Source organism: Passer montanus, unplaced genomic scaffold (genome assembly GCF_014805655.1).
Source record: "Passer montanus isolate IOZ18808 unplaced genomic scaffold, ASM1480565v1 scaffold10, whole genome shotgun sequence".
NCBI classification, from domain to species: Eukaryota; Metazoa; Chordata; class Aves; order Passeriformes; family Passeridae; genus Passer; species Passer montanus.
The window spans coordinates 39,433,108-39,450,287 of NW_024356505.1; the positions used below are offsets into that span (position 1 = coordinate 39,433,108).

Consider the following 17,180-nt stretch of genomic DNA (forward strand, 5'->3'; position numbering starts at 1 on the left):
GAGCAAACAGTTGAAATTTTGCTACAGCAGAAGCAATGCCAGTTAAGTGTTTCATTAAGGCAAAAGCCAAGAAGGAGGTTGTGTGGGCAGTGCTCAGGAAATGGAGCATGCTAATCAATGCAATTAGTAATCTGTAGCTGCTTTCTCTTAAGAGCCTGTTCTTGTGTTACTGCTTGGAGGTGAAAATACTTGTCCAGTTTTGGGACAAGATGGAGAATGCATGTGGAAGTACATGAATTTACCAGTACGTGTGAGTGATGTGATCTCTGCTCAGCATTGCAGAGATCCATTTTCCTGCTTTTCTGCAGCTAAGTGTTTCTGAGCAGCCACTGCACAGAGCCTAGAGCAGTACAGCAGGAGCTTCAGGAGACCTGCTGTGGAAGTTTAAGAGGGAAAATTAAATCATCACTGCCTCAATTTGTTGTTAAAATAGTTCTGCTAGTAGGTGCTCAACATCCACATTCACTCACTCAAGTTCAGCTAGAATAAGTCCAGCATCCATATTGCTGTTAATAATGAGATTTGCATGTTTATCTCTATTTCCTTATCATGATCTTGGGGCTTTACCATCATTCCCAGTACAGGGTTATGCTGTATGGAAGGTTCCCATGGATCAAATTAGCCTCTCCTGGCTCAGCCCCATCGGCCCTGGGTGCTGTGGCCTTGGCAGGAGCAGGGCTCAGTGCAGATGGGCTTTGCCCAATCCTCACTCTAAAGCTTGAGCTGCTGGGAGCCTCTGTGGATTGAACGTCGGCCAGACCTGTGTCCTCAGGCTCAACTGGTAATTCCAGGGAGCAGCTCAGCTCTGGCAGCTCATCCTGTTGTGTCTGGCCATACAAATCACCCTGCTGCTGTAATGTCTGAGGTGACCTCCTTCTCCTCCTGCCTTTCCTCTACCCTTCTCCTGATGCTGCCCAGATAATCCTGCTTGTGTCTGCTGCTCTCAGGTTTAGAGAGTGGAGAAAGGTCACATCCAGCTGCTGCTTACCTGGAAACATGTTTGGGACAGCAGCAGGCTGCGTGGCTGTTTAGTATTGGCTCTGAGTCCAGCCACCCTCAGGTGTTTCTCCTCCTCTATTTAGATTTTATTTTGAAATTAAAATTTCAGTCATTTTTCTCACTTTGCACCCACAAACAGGAGTACTCCCCACTTGCTGGGCTGCAGCTGTGATGGAGTATCCAAGGGTAAGAGAAAGGAAATTTGATGAGGAGGTCCAACTCTTCACCTCATTTAGCATTTGAATGATCAGGTTTCAGGTTTGGAGAACACATTCTCTGGCTCAAGGTTTAAGTACTTGGCTTTCCAAACCCCTTCCCAGAGCCAGTTAACATAACACACAGGCTGGACACAGACTGAAGGAAGTTTAACCCATTTATTATGGTGACATTTGAAATCTAACATGATTTTTGACATTCCCTGCTCTTAGATTTCTAAAAGGTGTTTATGGTACAGAGTCACTTAAATTACCCTCTCATGGCCATTTTTGAGAAAGGTAAAGGACTAGAAACAGTCTTAAATAAACAACATGAATAAAACACTACCTAGGTGTCTTCAGGCATCAGGCTCCAAGATCAAACAAACCTAGGAAGTTTAAATTACATTTAGTTTTAGTGTTTGGCTGTTCTCCCTTGTAACAGTCAGCTGGGGGAACAAAATAGGAAATTTATTTTAGCAACATAGGAAATAAAACAGGCCCACAATTAACAGACCCTTTAGCAGACTAGAATCCAGTCAATTCTACTGCCTTTAGTTAAAGCTTGGTACATTCTTTAAAGCAACAGGTGCTTTGACAGTCCTGTTCAGAACTACTGTACTTGCAGTATTTCAGACTAACAACAGATCAAGGACAGGTTTCTTTGTCAGGGTGGACTCATCTGAAGTCCTCATGTGCTGTGACCTTGCCTGCACCCTTTGGCTGAAGCTGAGCTGTCACAGGCAGACCTGTGGGAGCCTGAGTCCCCCCTGCATCAGTACCAGATTTCAGCCCAGTCAGCTGAAAATGCAGTGACAGTGCACAAACAGAGCAGGAGCCAGGGCAAAGGAAATCAGGCAATATTGTGCTAAGTAAGTGAACTTTAGTTAATAACCTTGTACCCCATTCTCTTCACTTACAAAGGGTTTTCACTGCAGTAGCTCTATTATTGCCTATCAGCAGCTTTGAAACTCCATGATAAATCACTGCCCTGAGGATTGTAAAACCATCCATGTCTTCCATTGTTTATGTCATGCTTTCCATTACATTCAGAAGTGATTTGGAGACAAATGCAAACAAAAATAAGCTACAAAAACCAATTGCTGGTGCTGCACAACAGTCCTGTTTTATACTTAAAACAATTTGTATAAAAATAGTAATGAGTAAATAGAAAAGCACAAGCAAAGGCAAACTATTTCTTGGTCACTACAGGAGCCAGGACATTCAATCTTCACCAAAAAGATTCATCACCCCTACTTTAAAATCATCTTCAGCTTATTTCATGTAACCACCATCGTTCCCTCCCCCCTCACTGTTTATAAAACTGCAAGGCCAGCACCTGGTCCACTCAAGAGCAGAAGAGAATGACAGGACCCACCACCATGGCTTTGTCCCATCTGAGGCTGCAATTTCAAGCCCCATTGTATTTCTTTCCTAAAGAAGATACATAAAGGACTGTTGCAGAGAAGGGAATTAAACTAAGAAAAGTAAGAGTCTAGTAAGAGTACTAGAGCAGTAAGTAAAAGTATCTTAGTGTAAGAAATGCCTTGCAAGTCACAAGAACAGTCTAACCAAGGTGTACCATTAGAAAAGCTTCCTAACAATTCAAAACTATAAATATTTTTTTAATGCCATCAAACATATTGATAAAAATCATCACTAAGTCTCACTGTTCAGGCACAGTGCCTTTGTAAATACATTCAGGAGCACTTCTAGGCAAATGTGAATTCCAGAACTTGACATTCTGCCAGTGTCCAACTTGTTTCTGCATCAATTTCTCTATTGATTGGGTGATTTTGGACAGCATTCAAATTCTGAGCATAGATCAATCCATTAAACAGTGATTGGAAAAGACAACAGGATATGTACTTCATGTGATTTCTTTTCTAGTATTGTCTACACTAACAAAATAGAGTAACTGTAATTCTTTCAAGATCAGAAAAATATTCCAAGCTGTAGCACTGCAGCATTGAGCAGTCTGTAAACAGCAGCAGGGTCCATTTCACTCAGGATCTTGTGCAGCTGCTTCTCCTTTCTGCTCACTTGCTGCTTTGTGCTCTGGGGTCTCTGGAGCAGTGGTTAATGAGCCCTCAATGCTGCTCACAAGCAGCTGGGACTCCTGGTTATCAGCATCAGTTCCTAGTGTTGGTTTTGAAGAAATGTCATGAGGAAGATCAAGAGAAGGTAAAGATGGAATTGATGGCAGGAGGTCATCCAGTGTGGGCTGCTTGCCTGATCCTTCAGGATATGGGGTTAAACCTTTGGGGTCCAAAGCTGAGGCATTTTCTGGGAAATTGAGAGAGTTTGTAAAAAAACAAAACAGATCAGGTAACAGACAGTGCCTCAGCATTTCTGTTTAAAGACACCCACATGCTATAAACTTAAGGAAAAGCACATTAGATTTTCCATTTCTAAACCTGATTTCTGCTGCTTTTTCCATCCCATTTTTGCCATTCTTTCTGATTTGTATTAAAATTTGCCAGTTTCCAAAAACTGTGATGATGTTAAGTAAGCATGAGTTGGTGCCATTCCAGAAATAAGACCCAAAGGAAATCTTGACTGCACTTACCAAAATAAGCAGAGGCTTCACTATTTGGCATTGTTTCAGAGCCTCCAGAAGCCCCTGCTGCTGGCACGTTGAAGGAGGCAGATGGGGGCAGGCTGGACACTTCTGTTAAGCTTGTGAACTCAGAAACTGAAATTCCAGACATATCTAGAAATCCTGAAGGAGAAAGCAAGCATTAGTTAGATGCAACACAAAATTCTAGATTCAAAAGGACATGCTCTATCCAGACTGAAGTCAGTGAAATCCCCTTCCTACTAAATGCAATTGAATTTAACTTCCCTGGTACCCAAATTCTACAGCTCTGAAATGCAGGAAAGTAAAAAACCTCGAAGGAAAGCACCACCAGTGCTCACAGTTCTGAATTTAAACCTCTAGCTTGTTTAAGACCATATTAGTTTATTTAGATGTACTCTAAAAGGATTGGTGAAAAAAAGCACCCAAGAAAACATACCTGGATCCATAACCCTCTGGAGAGGGGGAGGAGGAGACAGGGAGCTTTCTGGTGAGTAACCACTCATTTCCTGCTCTGTGGAATGATCCAAGTTCATAACTGTTTCAGAGCTGTCATTCTGAGACGTAGGTGCCAACAGTGGAGTCTGGAATAAGACAGCAAGAAGTAAAAACACTGTTTTACATCAAAAGCTTCACCTGTAGCCAAACCTCCCATGAAAGCATCCTGCCTGTCTCCACATGCACCAGTTCAGAGAAAAGCTGTGGTGCTGAAACTGAAAGACAAATACACTTAGGACATGTTCCAGCTCAGCCTTTTAAAGCCAGTCTGTTCTCAGAACTTGGTTCTTGGAGGTGTATCTATCTATCTTTCTCCTAGTGAAGTAGGTGTTCCAACGTGATCCTCATTGACTGGCACAGCTGTAGGATGCAAGACTTGAAAATAGGGAGAAAATACCTGGCAAAAATTTGTATCAGCTGACACTGGTGATGTTGCACCTGCTCAGCAGCATCAGCTCCTCCCCTTCACCCAACTCCATTTCATTCAGCAAAATTGAATGCTGTACTCAAACATTCTGTATTACCACTGTCCCAAACAGCAGAAATTTTTGAAACTCCAGAGAACGTCGCAGAGATTGGAATTTTTTTTTCCCCTACCTCCGTGTAACCATTAGTGGATGGCACAGGAGTTCCAGCTTCTGGTGAGGGTGAAGGTGATTTGTTTTCTGGCTTTTTCTTTGATGTCATGGACTGTGTTGGAATTCTGTGCAAATAGCCATATCCAATACCACATCCTAAACTGTACAAGAGAAAAAAATCAAGACACAAAAAAGGTGTTCTTAAGAAAGCTAACATTTTAAATTTTGACTTTTAAAAACAAGAATAGTTTGTGTCTTTTATCTATACCAGGAAATACCTACCTGCAAGAATTTCACTTAAAGAGTACTCAAGGAACACTCTGCAATCAATTTTAAGAAATGCTGACAGCTTAGCTTTCAGTGAATTATTTTATATCTTTATAAAATATTTAATCTGACCTGATGTGGGTTTTGTTCTTGCTTTAGCTGAATGTTTTGACTATGAGAATGCAGATAATGAATCTGCTAGTGGGGAACTCAAGACAGGAGTTCTGCCATTTGACTCAACTTGAGCAGGATTAGATCTTGAATGTGCCCAATTCCTAGTTCTAAGCTGGTTTTTTTAACATAAAGATTAACAGTTTTGGGTGACAAGTGTGAGGAAACAAGGCTTAACTTGGAAACACCAATAACTGATAGCAGTAATACTCCTAACATGAGTTAATTTACAGCAAGTGTAAAACCTGTCATCAAGAGAGATCAGTACCTTCCTTCTCCACCCCAAGCTCCATTGGGAGTCACAACTACCTCTCGGATGGAATCTGCCTCAGTGTTATAAACCATCAGCTTCAGCGGCTTCCCCTCGTGGGATTCAATCAGGGAAAAGAAATCCTCTGACTAGGAAAAGAAAATATAGAAAGTAGTAGTTAATAAACCCATATGTGCAAGTCAACATTTTACATAGTTACTCAGTGTGAGATATTAAACACTGAGAGAGAGAAAAAGCACCAATGTAGTTTGATCTTTAGTGGCAAATTCTTTTTATTGTCAGATTAAAAGAAACATAACATTTACCTTAACAATAAAGCTTCTGTCATAAACATCAACCCTCCAAAATCCCTCAATGCCACCCCCATGTGTTTGATGAGATTTATACCAAACCCCAATCCTACAGTTAACACCTGGCAGGCACAAAGACAATCAGTGCCTGCTGGGAGAACGTGCACCCTACCTCCTGCAGAATCTGATCAGATCCAACGACGTAGTCAGTGTACGGCTGCAGACCGGCCAGAGCCGCGGGAGACGAAGGCTCCACGTCCTGTGAGAGAATGACAGAGTCATCTGCACCCCCAGCAGGACAAACTCCCAAGAGCAAAAAGAACTAACTCCCAGAGCAAGGAAGGAAGGAACAATTTGTTAATGGGGTAAAAAAAGTTCTCGAATAGTCTATGTCTACCTGTGACATGCTGTAAAACATGCTGAGTAAGAAAGATGTAGAACGTGATGAGTAAGAAAATGTTACCACTTTAAAATTACATCCTCTGAAGATGCTGAGAAATTACATTTGCTTAAACAACCAGAAAGATAAACGTTCTTTCCTATTCAGTTCTACTCTTTCAGCTCTTCCTCTTAATTTTAAAATAAATTGTTGGTGCCTTTTGTAACATTAATGTTACTTCAGTGTAGCTTAGCCAACACAGAGACACCAGTCAGGGCAGAATCTTTTTACTTTTGCCATTGATTCTTCAACATAAAAGGAAAAAAACCCTTTCCATCTATACTGTTTGGTCTGGTTGGGATGGAGTTATTTTTGTCACTGGGAGCCCTGACAGCCACCCACTCCTTGTCCCTCCTCAGCTCAGACAAAACTTCAAGACTGTGTTCCCTTCCTCTGTGTGGCTGCATCACTGTGCTTCACATTTCTGCTAAACACCACACAGCAGAACAAGGTTACACAGCCAAGAACGAGCCAGGCAGAGCTGCTGCTCACCAGAACGTGCCAGACGTGCTCGTTGGCTCCCTGGAAGCTGCAGAACCTCACGCTGGCTCCAAGGAGGCCTTGTCCTCCCCACATGTTACTGGGGATCACCTCCACCTCTCGGATTTTCATCGTTTTGATGTTGTACACCTCCAGCTTCACTGCTTTCTCAGCATTTGCCTTCAGCAGGTCTTTCAACATGTTGTTTTCCTTGTTCTGTAAAGCAGATGCAAGATTAACATTATTTCCAGTTGCACCTGTAACATATGTGGCAGAATTTGAATACAAAGAACCAAAACTATCAAAGTGCAGGCTCCATGGCTCACAAACAATCCCAGCAATTTCCAATTCAATTTTCTTTTACTAGAAGGCAGTCAGTACTATCAACACACATCCCTTTACATAAGTACTTCCTGTTAGTCCATTTCATCACTGGCATTCCTGTCCTTCACAACTGCTATTAAATAATACCAGCAGTATCAGATGCCAACTGTAATCTACAACGAGCAGCAACATTTCACTTCATGTCTCTGAGCCCCATCCCTCTTCAACAGCCCTTCAAAGTCACTGCACACTGACTGGGAAAGAATAGCTTCATTTCTGTCACGTTAGAAGATTAATGATCTTCCCCCAAAATCTGCCCTTATAATGATCACTTACAAAAAAGACATCTCCTCTCATAAATCCAAGACAAACTTAATTTGAATTGGTTGAGTGTGGTTAGAGTGGAGCACACAAGGCAAAGCTTTGAGCCTTTTAAGTAAACTAGCAAAACCCCAATCAAACCCCCAAAAAACCCATCAAACCAAAACTCAACTCTTCTCTCATAACACACAGGAACTGTGTTCTTGGTCTCAGAAGTAGACACACTGATTCTTTTCCACGTTTTATCAAATGTTGAAACAAGTTTGTTTAAACAAGTGTTGAGCTCTGACTACTGACTCACCAGTTCAGTATTCACCTTGTGGTAAATATGTACAAATGAGCAATAACAAAAACATTGTGTTAACCTGCTAAGAAGTTAAGGTGAATAAAGGCATAAACCAAACTTCACCTTCAAACTTGGATCTAGCCAAAGAGACTTGGAACCCCTGCAAGTTCTACTTTACTTTTAATGTCCAATGTGAAAAGTTTCTCTGCTTGTGACAGTTTATGGTTTTACCTTTCATCATCACCCACAGTTCATGCAGGGTGGAAAACAACACTGAAATCATCTGAGACTTACGAGCCTCGTGTGTCCTATGGCAATGATGAAATCAAAGAAAGGCTCCAGTCCTCCTTGTTGGGCTGGGGAGTTCTCCTGAACCTGCAGAACACAGATTTTATTGTTATTCTACATTTCCAGTTACATAAGTGAAAGTGTTAATCTTTACACTTGATTCAATATTTACTTTTGAGGTGAGCCAGAGATAAGGCACCAAATGACCCCCCTCAAGCAGCAGTGCATAATTAGGCTCTTACTTTTATGTGACTATGAACAGATATCCAAACCAAGCTGTAAAAAGCAGGTTTTGAACCCCATACAAGAAACAAATGTTCTAATTCAGAGTGCACAGCCTGCAATTATTAAATACTGAATACTTTGCAGAAAGGCTTGGTTTTCAACATGCTGCTGCAGGATTTTCTGCTATGGTTCTAACAACCTGAGCACAGTGAGAGTCCCCACTTGCACCAGAGCCATTTTTCCATGAACACAAGTGACAGCTGGCTTCCCACATTTCCAGCCCACTGGAACAGGAATATTTACACCAGCACACACCTGCCCACAAGTTCTGGTCAAGAAAACTGCCAGCACTTACAAAAGATTCCTAAGAAGTAAAAGCTGGGACATCTCAATTTCATCAGAACCAAAGCTGTCATAGAAGAGATGCCATCACTAGAGAGAATGCTCATAAAACACATTCATACCAGGAAAAACCCCTCCAAAAGTCTGCAACTACATTAAATCCACCCACTTCAAGGTGCACTGACAAAGCAAGATGGTGTTAAGGAATCACTGCAAACCTACTGAGTTTGCTCTTGACTTATGATATATCTGACTCCTGAGGGCCACCTCACAATTTAAGCACAAAATAAAAACCCAGGCATCACCTAAACTGAGTCCATTGCTAGGAAAGTTAAATCTTCTATTTAGCCTGGTGTTACCAAAATGCTGGATACATATTTTTACTCTTTTTTTAACAGATAAAGTTGTATTGATATTGGGGCTTTTGCTTGCAGAACTGTCTACAATAGTTATAAAATATATTTAATGGCATAGTTACTTCAGTAAAAGCTTCTAAAGCAAGAATAAGAATAAAAATCATGCTTTATTTTTAAATAGTCAAGACTGAGCACTGTAACCACAGCTGGAGTGGAAGCATTAACTTTCATCACAGCCCTGAACTGCATCAAAAGCAAACGGGCAGCTTTATAATGCTGCTGAGAAACACAGAATGCAGATGAAATGGAAACAGCACGTGGCAGCAACGCTGCCATTCTTATTCCTGGGAGGGAAAATGCCACTAAAAGAAACGATAACTCATGCAAACAGCTGCTGCCTGCCCATCCTTAAACTTCCAGAAATGCATTCACACCGCTGTACGTGCGGACAATCTGCTGAAGAGAGGAGTTACAGCAGAACTTGCACCTGGGAGAGGCAAACACGGGGGAAACACGGCTGGAAACGGAATTAAGCCTTTAATTAACAGGGCGCTGTGGAGATCCACAGGGAAGGAGCAGGGAAAGGAGGGAAGAGAGAAGAACGGAGAGAAGGAGAAGAGCAGAGAAACAGAGAGAGATGGAGGGGAGCAGGAAGAGAAGGGAAACAGGGAGGGGAGCCGGGAGAAAAGGAGGGGAACAGGGAGAGGAGCCGGGAGAAAAGGAGGGGCACAGCGAGGGCAGAAGCGCTGCTGTATTTTCGAACTACTTGCAGCCCCCCGAGGCCAGCCCCACGGGCTCCCCCAGGCTGCTCGGCACCCGCAGGTACCGGGAGCGGCGCAGCGGAGCCGGCCCTCAGGCGGCCGCGGCCCCGAGCAGCGCCCGCAGGCCCGCGCAGCCGAGCGCCGAGCGCAGCGCCGGGACACGGCGGAGCGATGCGGGAGAGCGGCTCGACTCGGCGCCCTGGCGCGTGACGGGCGGGGAACGCCCCCTAGCGACGGGGGCGGGGCGGGAGAAGCGAGGCGTTGCTGCGGGGGGCGGGGGCGTGGCTATCGAGGAGAGGCGTGGCTATTGCTGAGGGGCGTGGTCTGTGCTGAGGGGCGTGGCTATTGCTGAGGGGCGGGGTCTGTGCTGAGGGGCGTGGCTATTGCTGAGGGCCGTGGCCGGCGCTGGAGTCCCCGAATCACAAAATCGCGGAATTACGGAATTTTTTAGGTTGGGAAAAAGCTCTGAGGTCATTGAGTCCAACCTGTCAATGAACACTACTGTGGGACAGCCCATGGCAGTTCAATCTTCCCTCAAGCACCTCCAGAGATGGAGGCTCCACCGCCTCCCTGGGCAGCCCCTTCTATTGCTGAGGGCCGTGGCCGGCGCTGGAGTCCCCGAATCACAAAATCGCGGAATTACGGAATTTTTTAGGTTGGGAAAAAGCTCTGAGGTCATTGAGTCCAACCTGTCAATGAACACTACTGTGGGGACAGCCCATGGCAGTTCAATCTTCCCTCAAGCACCTCCAGAGATGGAGGCTCCACCGCCTCCCTGGGCAGCCCCTTCTGGGAAGAAATTCCTCCAGATGTCCAACCTAAACCTCCCCTGGCATGGCTTAAGACTGTGAAAAAAATCCCAAACTCGCCCACTGCTGTTCTCATTCTAACAGTCTTTAAAAATCATCCTGTTAATATAATCCAAAAACAGATTATTGCTAATTTTTTACCCATATTGTGTTTCTATTCCTTTCCCTCAACAGAGAATTGTGCTCAAGAACAGTGTTTCTACCAGCTGAGACAACTTTTAGGATTAATTAATACTACTAAATCAATAGTCCAATGTTGCTGTTTTACGAGTGGTAGGCTGTGGTATTTCTAAGTAGGTAGGTATTAATATTTCTAAGAGGTTCTGGTATTTCCACCCCTCTGAAATTTCATGTCAGCCCCACTGAGTTCTACTTAGGATGGATCCTTCTGATTCCGGCGTTAACTCATGAATGGAAAAGTTCTGAACGCTTTCAAAGTAGCAGAATTAATTGGAAGTGGTTTTTTATTAATATTGTTGAAATGTTAGTTGTATTTCCTGCATGAACATTTTCATTTCAGTATAAAAGTACTAATTTCATTAAAACTCCTTGCTAGTACTGCTGTCACCTCCAAGATCTCATTTTTCAAAGGACCCATCCACATAATCTCAGTGGCTCAAGTCTGATGCATAAAAACAGAAAAAAAAAGGATTAAAAAAAGAGCTCCTTTTTCCATTCTGTGCCTTTGCTTCCAAGTGAAATCTTACATTCCCTGTCACCTCAGGAGCTATTTATGCTTGAAAATCCACACACTTTGGTTCATATTTATCCAAAGAAAGCACAGGATATTCTTAGGGGCCTTTTAAAGTCACTTTTCCCTGGAGTTGTCTCTAAGCTGTGGCTGCAGATCTGTGCATCACATTTACTGAGCAGATGGGAAATAAAAGTATTGAGAAAAAAAAATTATGCCAAATGTTTATCTGTGGGATTTTTATGCTGTGTATATTTGGGAACCTTATCTCATGGCTGTATTTTGTATTAAACTGCTTTATTTCAGTGTCTTTTGTAACAGGTGAGCCAATGAGGAGCTGCAGCGTTGGCCGTGTAATTGCATTTTTACAAAGAGAAATGAGAAACATTTATTCAGATTTACCAAAAGTAGATGCCAGAGGAGAGAGTCTGATTCCAGCACTAAATTAGTATTTAGGAGATAAAAGACCATCACAAAAAGAAAAAAAAAACAAAAACAAAACAACAAAAAAATAAAACAAGAGGAATTCTTTGCATTTGTGTTTATCACGGAAGGCAGTGAAGATGTTCCCATCCCCAGCCTTTCTTTGCATTGTCTTGTGTTTAAGGTGGAGGTGAAAGAGCCCATGAAGGGAGAAAATAAGCAGGAAATTTTCAAGAATAGGTAGCACTTATCCCATGTTTCTGGAGGAGCAGAGGAATGAGCTGGCACACCACAAGCAGATGTTTTGTACTTCTTGCTACAAGGGCTGCAGGGGACTGGGAAGTGCTAAACATCCAAATTTTTAACAAGGTGTCCTGGTTTGGAAAGCCAGGTGTCTGATAAGGAAAGCAGGAGCCTCCCTTGAAATGGAAAATGTAAACCCCCTCCCTCTGAATTATTGTAATTTTGAAATTAAGGGGCTCTCAGGCAAAGGTATGGGAGCAGGAATAACAGTTCTTTACTAGGGAAGAAAATACATTTTTAAAAAATGCAGTGATACAGAACACCACTGCCAGAGTCAGAGCAGGAGCTGAGCCCTGTGGGTCAGGGTGGTGGCACAGTCCCATCCCATGGGGGCTCAGCCCTCCTGCAGTGCCAGCTGTGCTTCTGCTGGAGCAGGGATCCCAGAGATCTGAAGGGGTGATCTGCAAGCCTTAATAAAGTAAGAGAAACTTCAATAATTAATATTTTTATTGGGTACCTGAGTATTATATTCTTGGGAAGAGCCAACATGGCTCTGATAAAGGAATACCCTGTCTCACACATCTGGAAATACACAGAAAGGAACAATCTGCTGGCTTGGATTTGAAAAACTCTCTCATCAAAGCTTTACCAAAGTTTTTTTGAGGAAACTAAGCAGCAATGCTTTGAGTTATATTTATATCAATGGGTGGGTAAAAGATAAATAGATTATGAGAGTGAATGATCACTGAAAGATCATTCAAAGCATTATCAAAAAACCCAAACACTGGTTTTCCTCATAATCTAAAAGCCTGGAAAGAGAGATACACACTGAGATGACAAAAGGTGTAAAAATATGGATAAGCTTGTCTTTTTTTTAACTTCTGCTTTTAGATTTTGCTTGTCACAAGTTCCAGCAGTCTGAAATTTGATGATCCATTAGCCCAGTGTTTCATCCACCTCTGCAGGTTAAATGAGGAGCTGTAGAACAAAAGAAATCTGGGGGTGATTTGGTAAATGTAGGCATGTTTTAAATAGTGTTTTATCTAATTTACTAAAGAAACCAGCACCAAAAATAGTGCTTCGGTCAAAAAATTACTGAAAAAACCCTAATCTGCCCCGTGCCACTCTTTTGCAGCAGTTTTGTTTATTTGGAAAAATTCTTAGCTCATGTTTATTCAACACTTGAGCAGCACTTCCATATTAAATTTGTCAGCTTAGCCAGGGCCCAGAGACTCCAATAAATTATTAAAGAGCAACATTGCATAGCAGGATTTCTACTGACACATTGTGTCTTCTCACAGAGAAAAATCAAGTTTTATTTTCACGTGGCTCCCTCAAGGATGATTCTGTGCTGCTCTAAGGATTTAATTTAAATGGCTGCATGGGTGTTTCTGGAACATCAGCACAAGAGTGTTTCAGATGCTAGAGAAGAAAGTTATTTATTCAATTAGAAATAAGAAATTTTAGGAAAACAAAGATCTGTCAGTGGAGAATTATATATATATAATATGTGTGTGAATATATATGTTGTATATTCAGTGTGACTTTTTTTTTTGCAAAAAATATTTAATTTTTTTAAAATATACTTTCTAAAGGAGAAAACTTACTGCTTTACTTTCCCATCTGGAAAATTATGAACAATTTTGCTTTCAGCACCAGAATCTGAAAAGCCTTGCACGTGTGTTTCAAGCATTAGGAGGATTTTCTTTCTTTGTTTGAGTGTTGTTGCTGTTTCATCACTTTTAATAATTGTACACATTTAGCAAATTTTTGGTTTAGTCTTGGAATTTGAATATTTCGGTTTTTAGATTTTGAGGCTGGCTTAGAGGTGGAGAATCAAAGAAACGGGAAGAATGTGGGATAATTAATTATATTATACAATAATGCTTTTATAGCTAATGGATAAAAATGATGAAGGACTTGACAGAAGGCTGAAAATGTCTCCTGGATCTTGAGGGAGGGAGTGTATCAATGGTATTTCACCCATAGCAAGGCAGAAGGCCTCACTATTTAAAAAGTAAAATGAGATCATTAGACTTTTAGCCCAATATGAATAAGTGTTAATATGCAAAATGAAATGTATACTGTACCTTAGTTTGTAATTATCTAGATTACATTTCTTGTTTACTATGAAATTTGGGATAATTTTTTTTAAGTAGATATTTCTATATTATTCCAAAACTTTTTCAGACAGGGAATAAAGTTTATTTGTTTCTACAGAGGAAAATAAAATAATGGTTGGCTGTAACACTGTTTCATCATGTCTACTTACATATGGTTGTAAATTTGGAATTACTTTGATGTAATTATATGCCAGAGGCAAGGAAGCTGGAATTAAAGAGCTTTCTGAACAGGTTTTACTGAGTGTTCCACTAAGAGGCAAATCCTGACCTAGTGACAAAAAGGTATAAGGACTTTAAGATTTTCCACTTCTCCCTGTGTTTTGTTTTTGTTGTTGTTTTGGTGGGGGTTTTTTTTCTTTTTTTGGTGTGTAATTATTTTTTCCTCATTGGTTGTCTTGTACAGGTAACAGTCTGCTCAAGTTTTTGCATCTAAAAGAGTTTCTGAAAACAGGCAAAGGAGATTTTTTGGTCCCATGTGACACTGAACAAAGTGGCATATTCATGTAATAAAAACTGGTAAATCCTTAACTGGTGGGTAAAAATTATCAAATTTCTTAGCAAACTCTTTTTGAAATTCAAATTTTAAAATTTTTATTCTGTTAATTGTGTATTAGACAGTGAAAATAGGATTGTATTATTGGTAATAAATAGCTAAGATTAATATTTTAGGCATTCTCCAAAACAGTTTGTCCACAGAAGATTTTCCTTTTATAATAAAATCAGTCCATGATAAAAAACCGGGTAATTGATAATGAGAGGTTAAATCCATAACAACTGGCAGGAAGTCAAAAATATACTGTGGTTGTTACAGGGCTTTAAGCCACTACAAATAGTTCAGTGTTGTGGCATTTCCACACAATGATATCTACATCAGGTCTTTGCTTTTGCAGATACTGAATTTTGAAAGAAATGTCATTTATCATTCATGGCAATGCAACTAAAACAATGTCACACAGAGCTGGCAGATCCTGCAGAGAACTGTACACTTCAAATGCTTATTTTCCAAAGCTCTTTGTGTGCTTAGCACTTACAGCTTGCCTGCAATATCAATCTTTTCTAAAGGTTCCTGTGTAAATGTGAGATGTGTGCTGACTGCTCTACATTTAGATCTGTAGATACAGTATAAAAAACTGCAACTGAGCTAGGTTTCTTTTTTCAGTCAGTGGAGAAAAACAGGCAATTCTTGACTGTAGCTGTTATTAAAGATTTCTCAAGCCTGTTGTTCAAGTAATTTTTCAGTATGGCTGAAGGATTGTGTAGTAGAACGATTTTGGCTTCTTTCAGAACTCTTTTACTGTAGAACTCACCAGAAATTATAAAGGAATAACAAATCTCAAAGGATTCATGTTTTCAAATATTTTCAAATATATACTAAAACCAGTAAGCTTCAGAAGTAAGCTTGCAATACAGAGAAAATTCTGTGAATGAGTTTCATTAGTTAAGAATGATGAAAAATATTAATAGAATATTAGTTCTTCATTATCGATGCAAAATATTTATGCAGTAATACACCTATAATAAATTTTAGGATTATGAAATAAGTTGACCCTAAGCAATGTTGTGGTCAAAATACTTGGGACTAAGAACTCAACGTGACAGAGAACAATAGTGTTTACAGGAAGTCATTATTTAAAATTAAAAGGAAGAGCACTTTGTACATCAAACCAGTTTAAACTGAATTTTCTTAAGGAGATTTATTTCATCTTCCACTTGTGCAGATATTTTGCAGAACCTTTATCATGTGAACAAGTGAATTTTGTCTTGAACAATTATGTATCTGATGGAATTATCCACTTCACTGGCAAATATTAATAAATCTGTCATGATCTTCAATGACAGTTAGTTATACCTCTTGGAAGGCATGCACAGGATGCTCATAAATGGGAATTCTGACTGAACAATTATGTATCTGATGGAGTTATCCACTTCACTGGCAAATATTATTAAATCTGTCACGATCTTCAATGATATTTATACCTCTTGGAAGGCATGCACAGGATGCTCATAAATGGGAATTCTGACAGTGATTAGACAACATTTTCATATATGCATCATACATAAAGAATTTAAATCATCATCACCTTGTTAACAATATTACCTCGTTAACAATATCTCCTCTTCAGAACCTGTAAAACATTGAATCTTTTAACCTTGGAGAAGCATAAAGAAAGATATTTCTACATTTAAGAGTTGCCAGAGACAAGGTCCAGTTTTGCGGATTTTGTTGTTCTGGTGTGTTTCAAGCTCCCTCTTGTATTCACAAAAGAGAATTTCCATTTCACAGAGATAAGATGTTGATGGTAAAGGAAGCTGTGGTTCTTCCAAATGCAGAGCAGCTATATTCATTACAGTTGTACAGAGCATTATATGAGTTTAACATCTGATTTTTCTCATGGCAAAGCCTTGCAGAGACTCCCCAGCTTATTCTTTAGTCTCCTTTACTGTCCCGGTGCTATCAGAGCTGCTTGGGTTGGTAGGCAAAGGTATTTCCTGAGCAAACAGAACCCTTGGAAATGTTCCAGTATTTAAGATGGATGCAGGAGCTGCTCAGCTGGGTTGGCAGCAGTCAGTAAAGCAGCCATCAGCACGCTGGGGTAGCTGGGATTTTGGGAGAAGTCACCTCAGAGCTTTGGGAGTGAAGGTGAAGTTTTGAGTTGTTGAATTGAGTGCTCTGGTTTGGACCAGGAAAAGGAGATTTCAAAGTATTCTTCCTTTCACACAGATACAAGTGAAACTGCTCTGAAAAACTTCCAGGAATTGTTGTGGTTGTTGCTTCATTTTCTTGCGCTTTTCATCATTACTGCAGGTTTTTGAGACACAGCAGAGGACACAGAACCCTGACCTTTCAAGCATCCAGGACCAATTTTTTTCCACCAGAATTTGGCAACACTGATTAATGTCCAGCACCATCAGCACCAGGACTGAGTACAAGCTGCTGAAAGTTATAAAGATACATAAATCTCTACTCCAACAGATAGTAAAGAAAGTATTTCTAAAAATCTCAATCATTATCTCACTATACAAGGTGAGAGAAATTGTTCTTTTGGTGTCACAGCCTCAAAAATATAAGAAAGGAAATACTGCCTAATTTTTTCAAAACCATGGAATTATCATGAGGGCATTCTTAAATGGTATTTCTGGTATTGAAATGGAATAACAACCAAAAAGGAACAAGAATTTAAAAAGGAAATCTAGCCACGTTAGCAATTTTTGTACTTATTTA

At 40.6% G+C, this 17,180-nt stretch overlaps 1 protein-coding gene across 1 annotated transcript; it reads right to left on the reverse strand.

Annotated features, from left to right (window-relative positions):
- Positions 1 to 1,359: 1,359 nt before the first annotated feature.
- Positions 1,360 to 8,471, reverse strand: GORASP1 (golgi reassembly stacking protein 1). Its single transcript, XM_039711217.1, has 8 exons — positions 7,991 to 8,471; positions 6,778 to 6,981; positions 6,019 to 6,105; positions 5,554 to 5,684; positions 4,867 to 5,008; positions 4,211 to 4,355; positions 3,763 to 3,915; positions 1,360 to 3,479 (listed from the first exon to the last, which is right to left on the reverse strand). The coding sequence occupies exons 2-8, from the start codon at positions 6,964 to 6,966 to the stop codon at positions 3,196 to 3,198; spliced, it is 1,131 nt and encodes a 376-aa protein (XP_039567151.1). The 5' UTR covers positions 6,967 to 6,981; positions 7,991 to 8,471; the 3' UTR covers positions 1,360 to 3,195.
- Between the last annotated feature and the right edge of the window lie 8,709 nt (positions 8,472 to 17,180).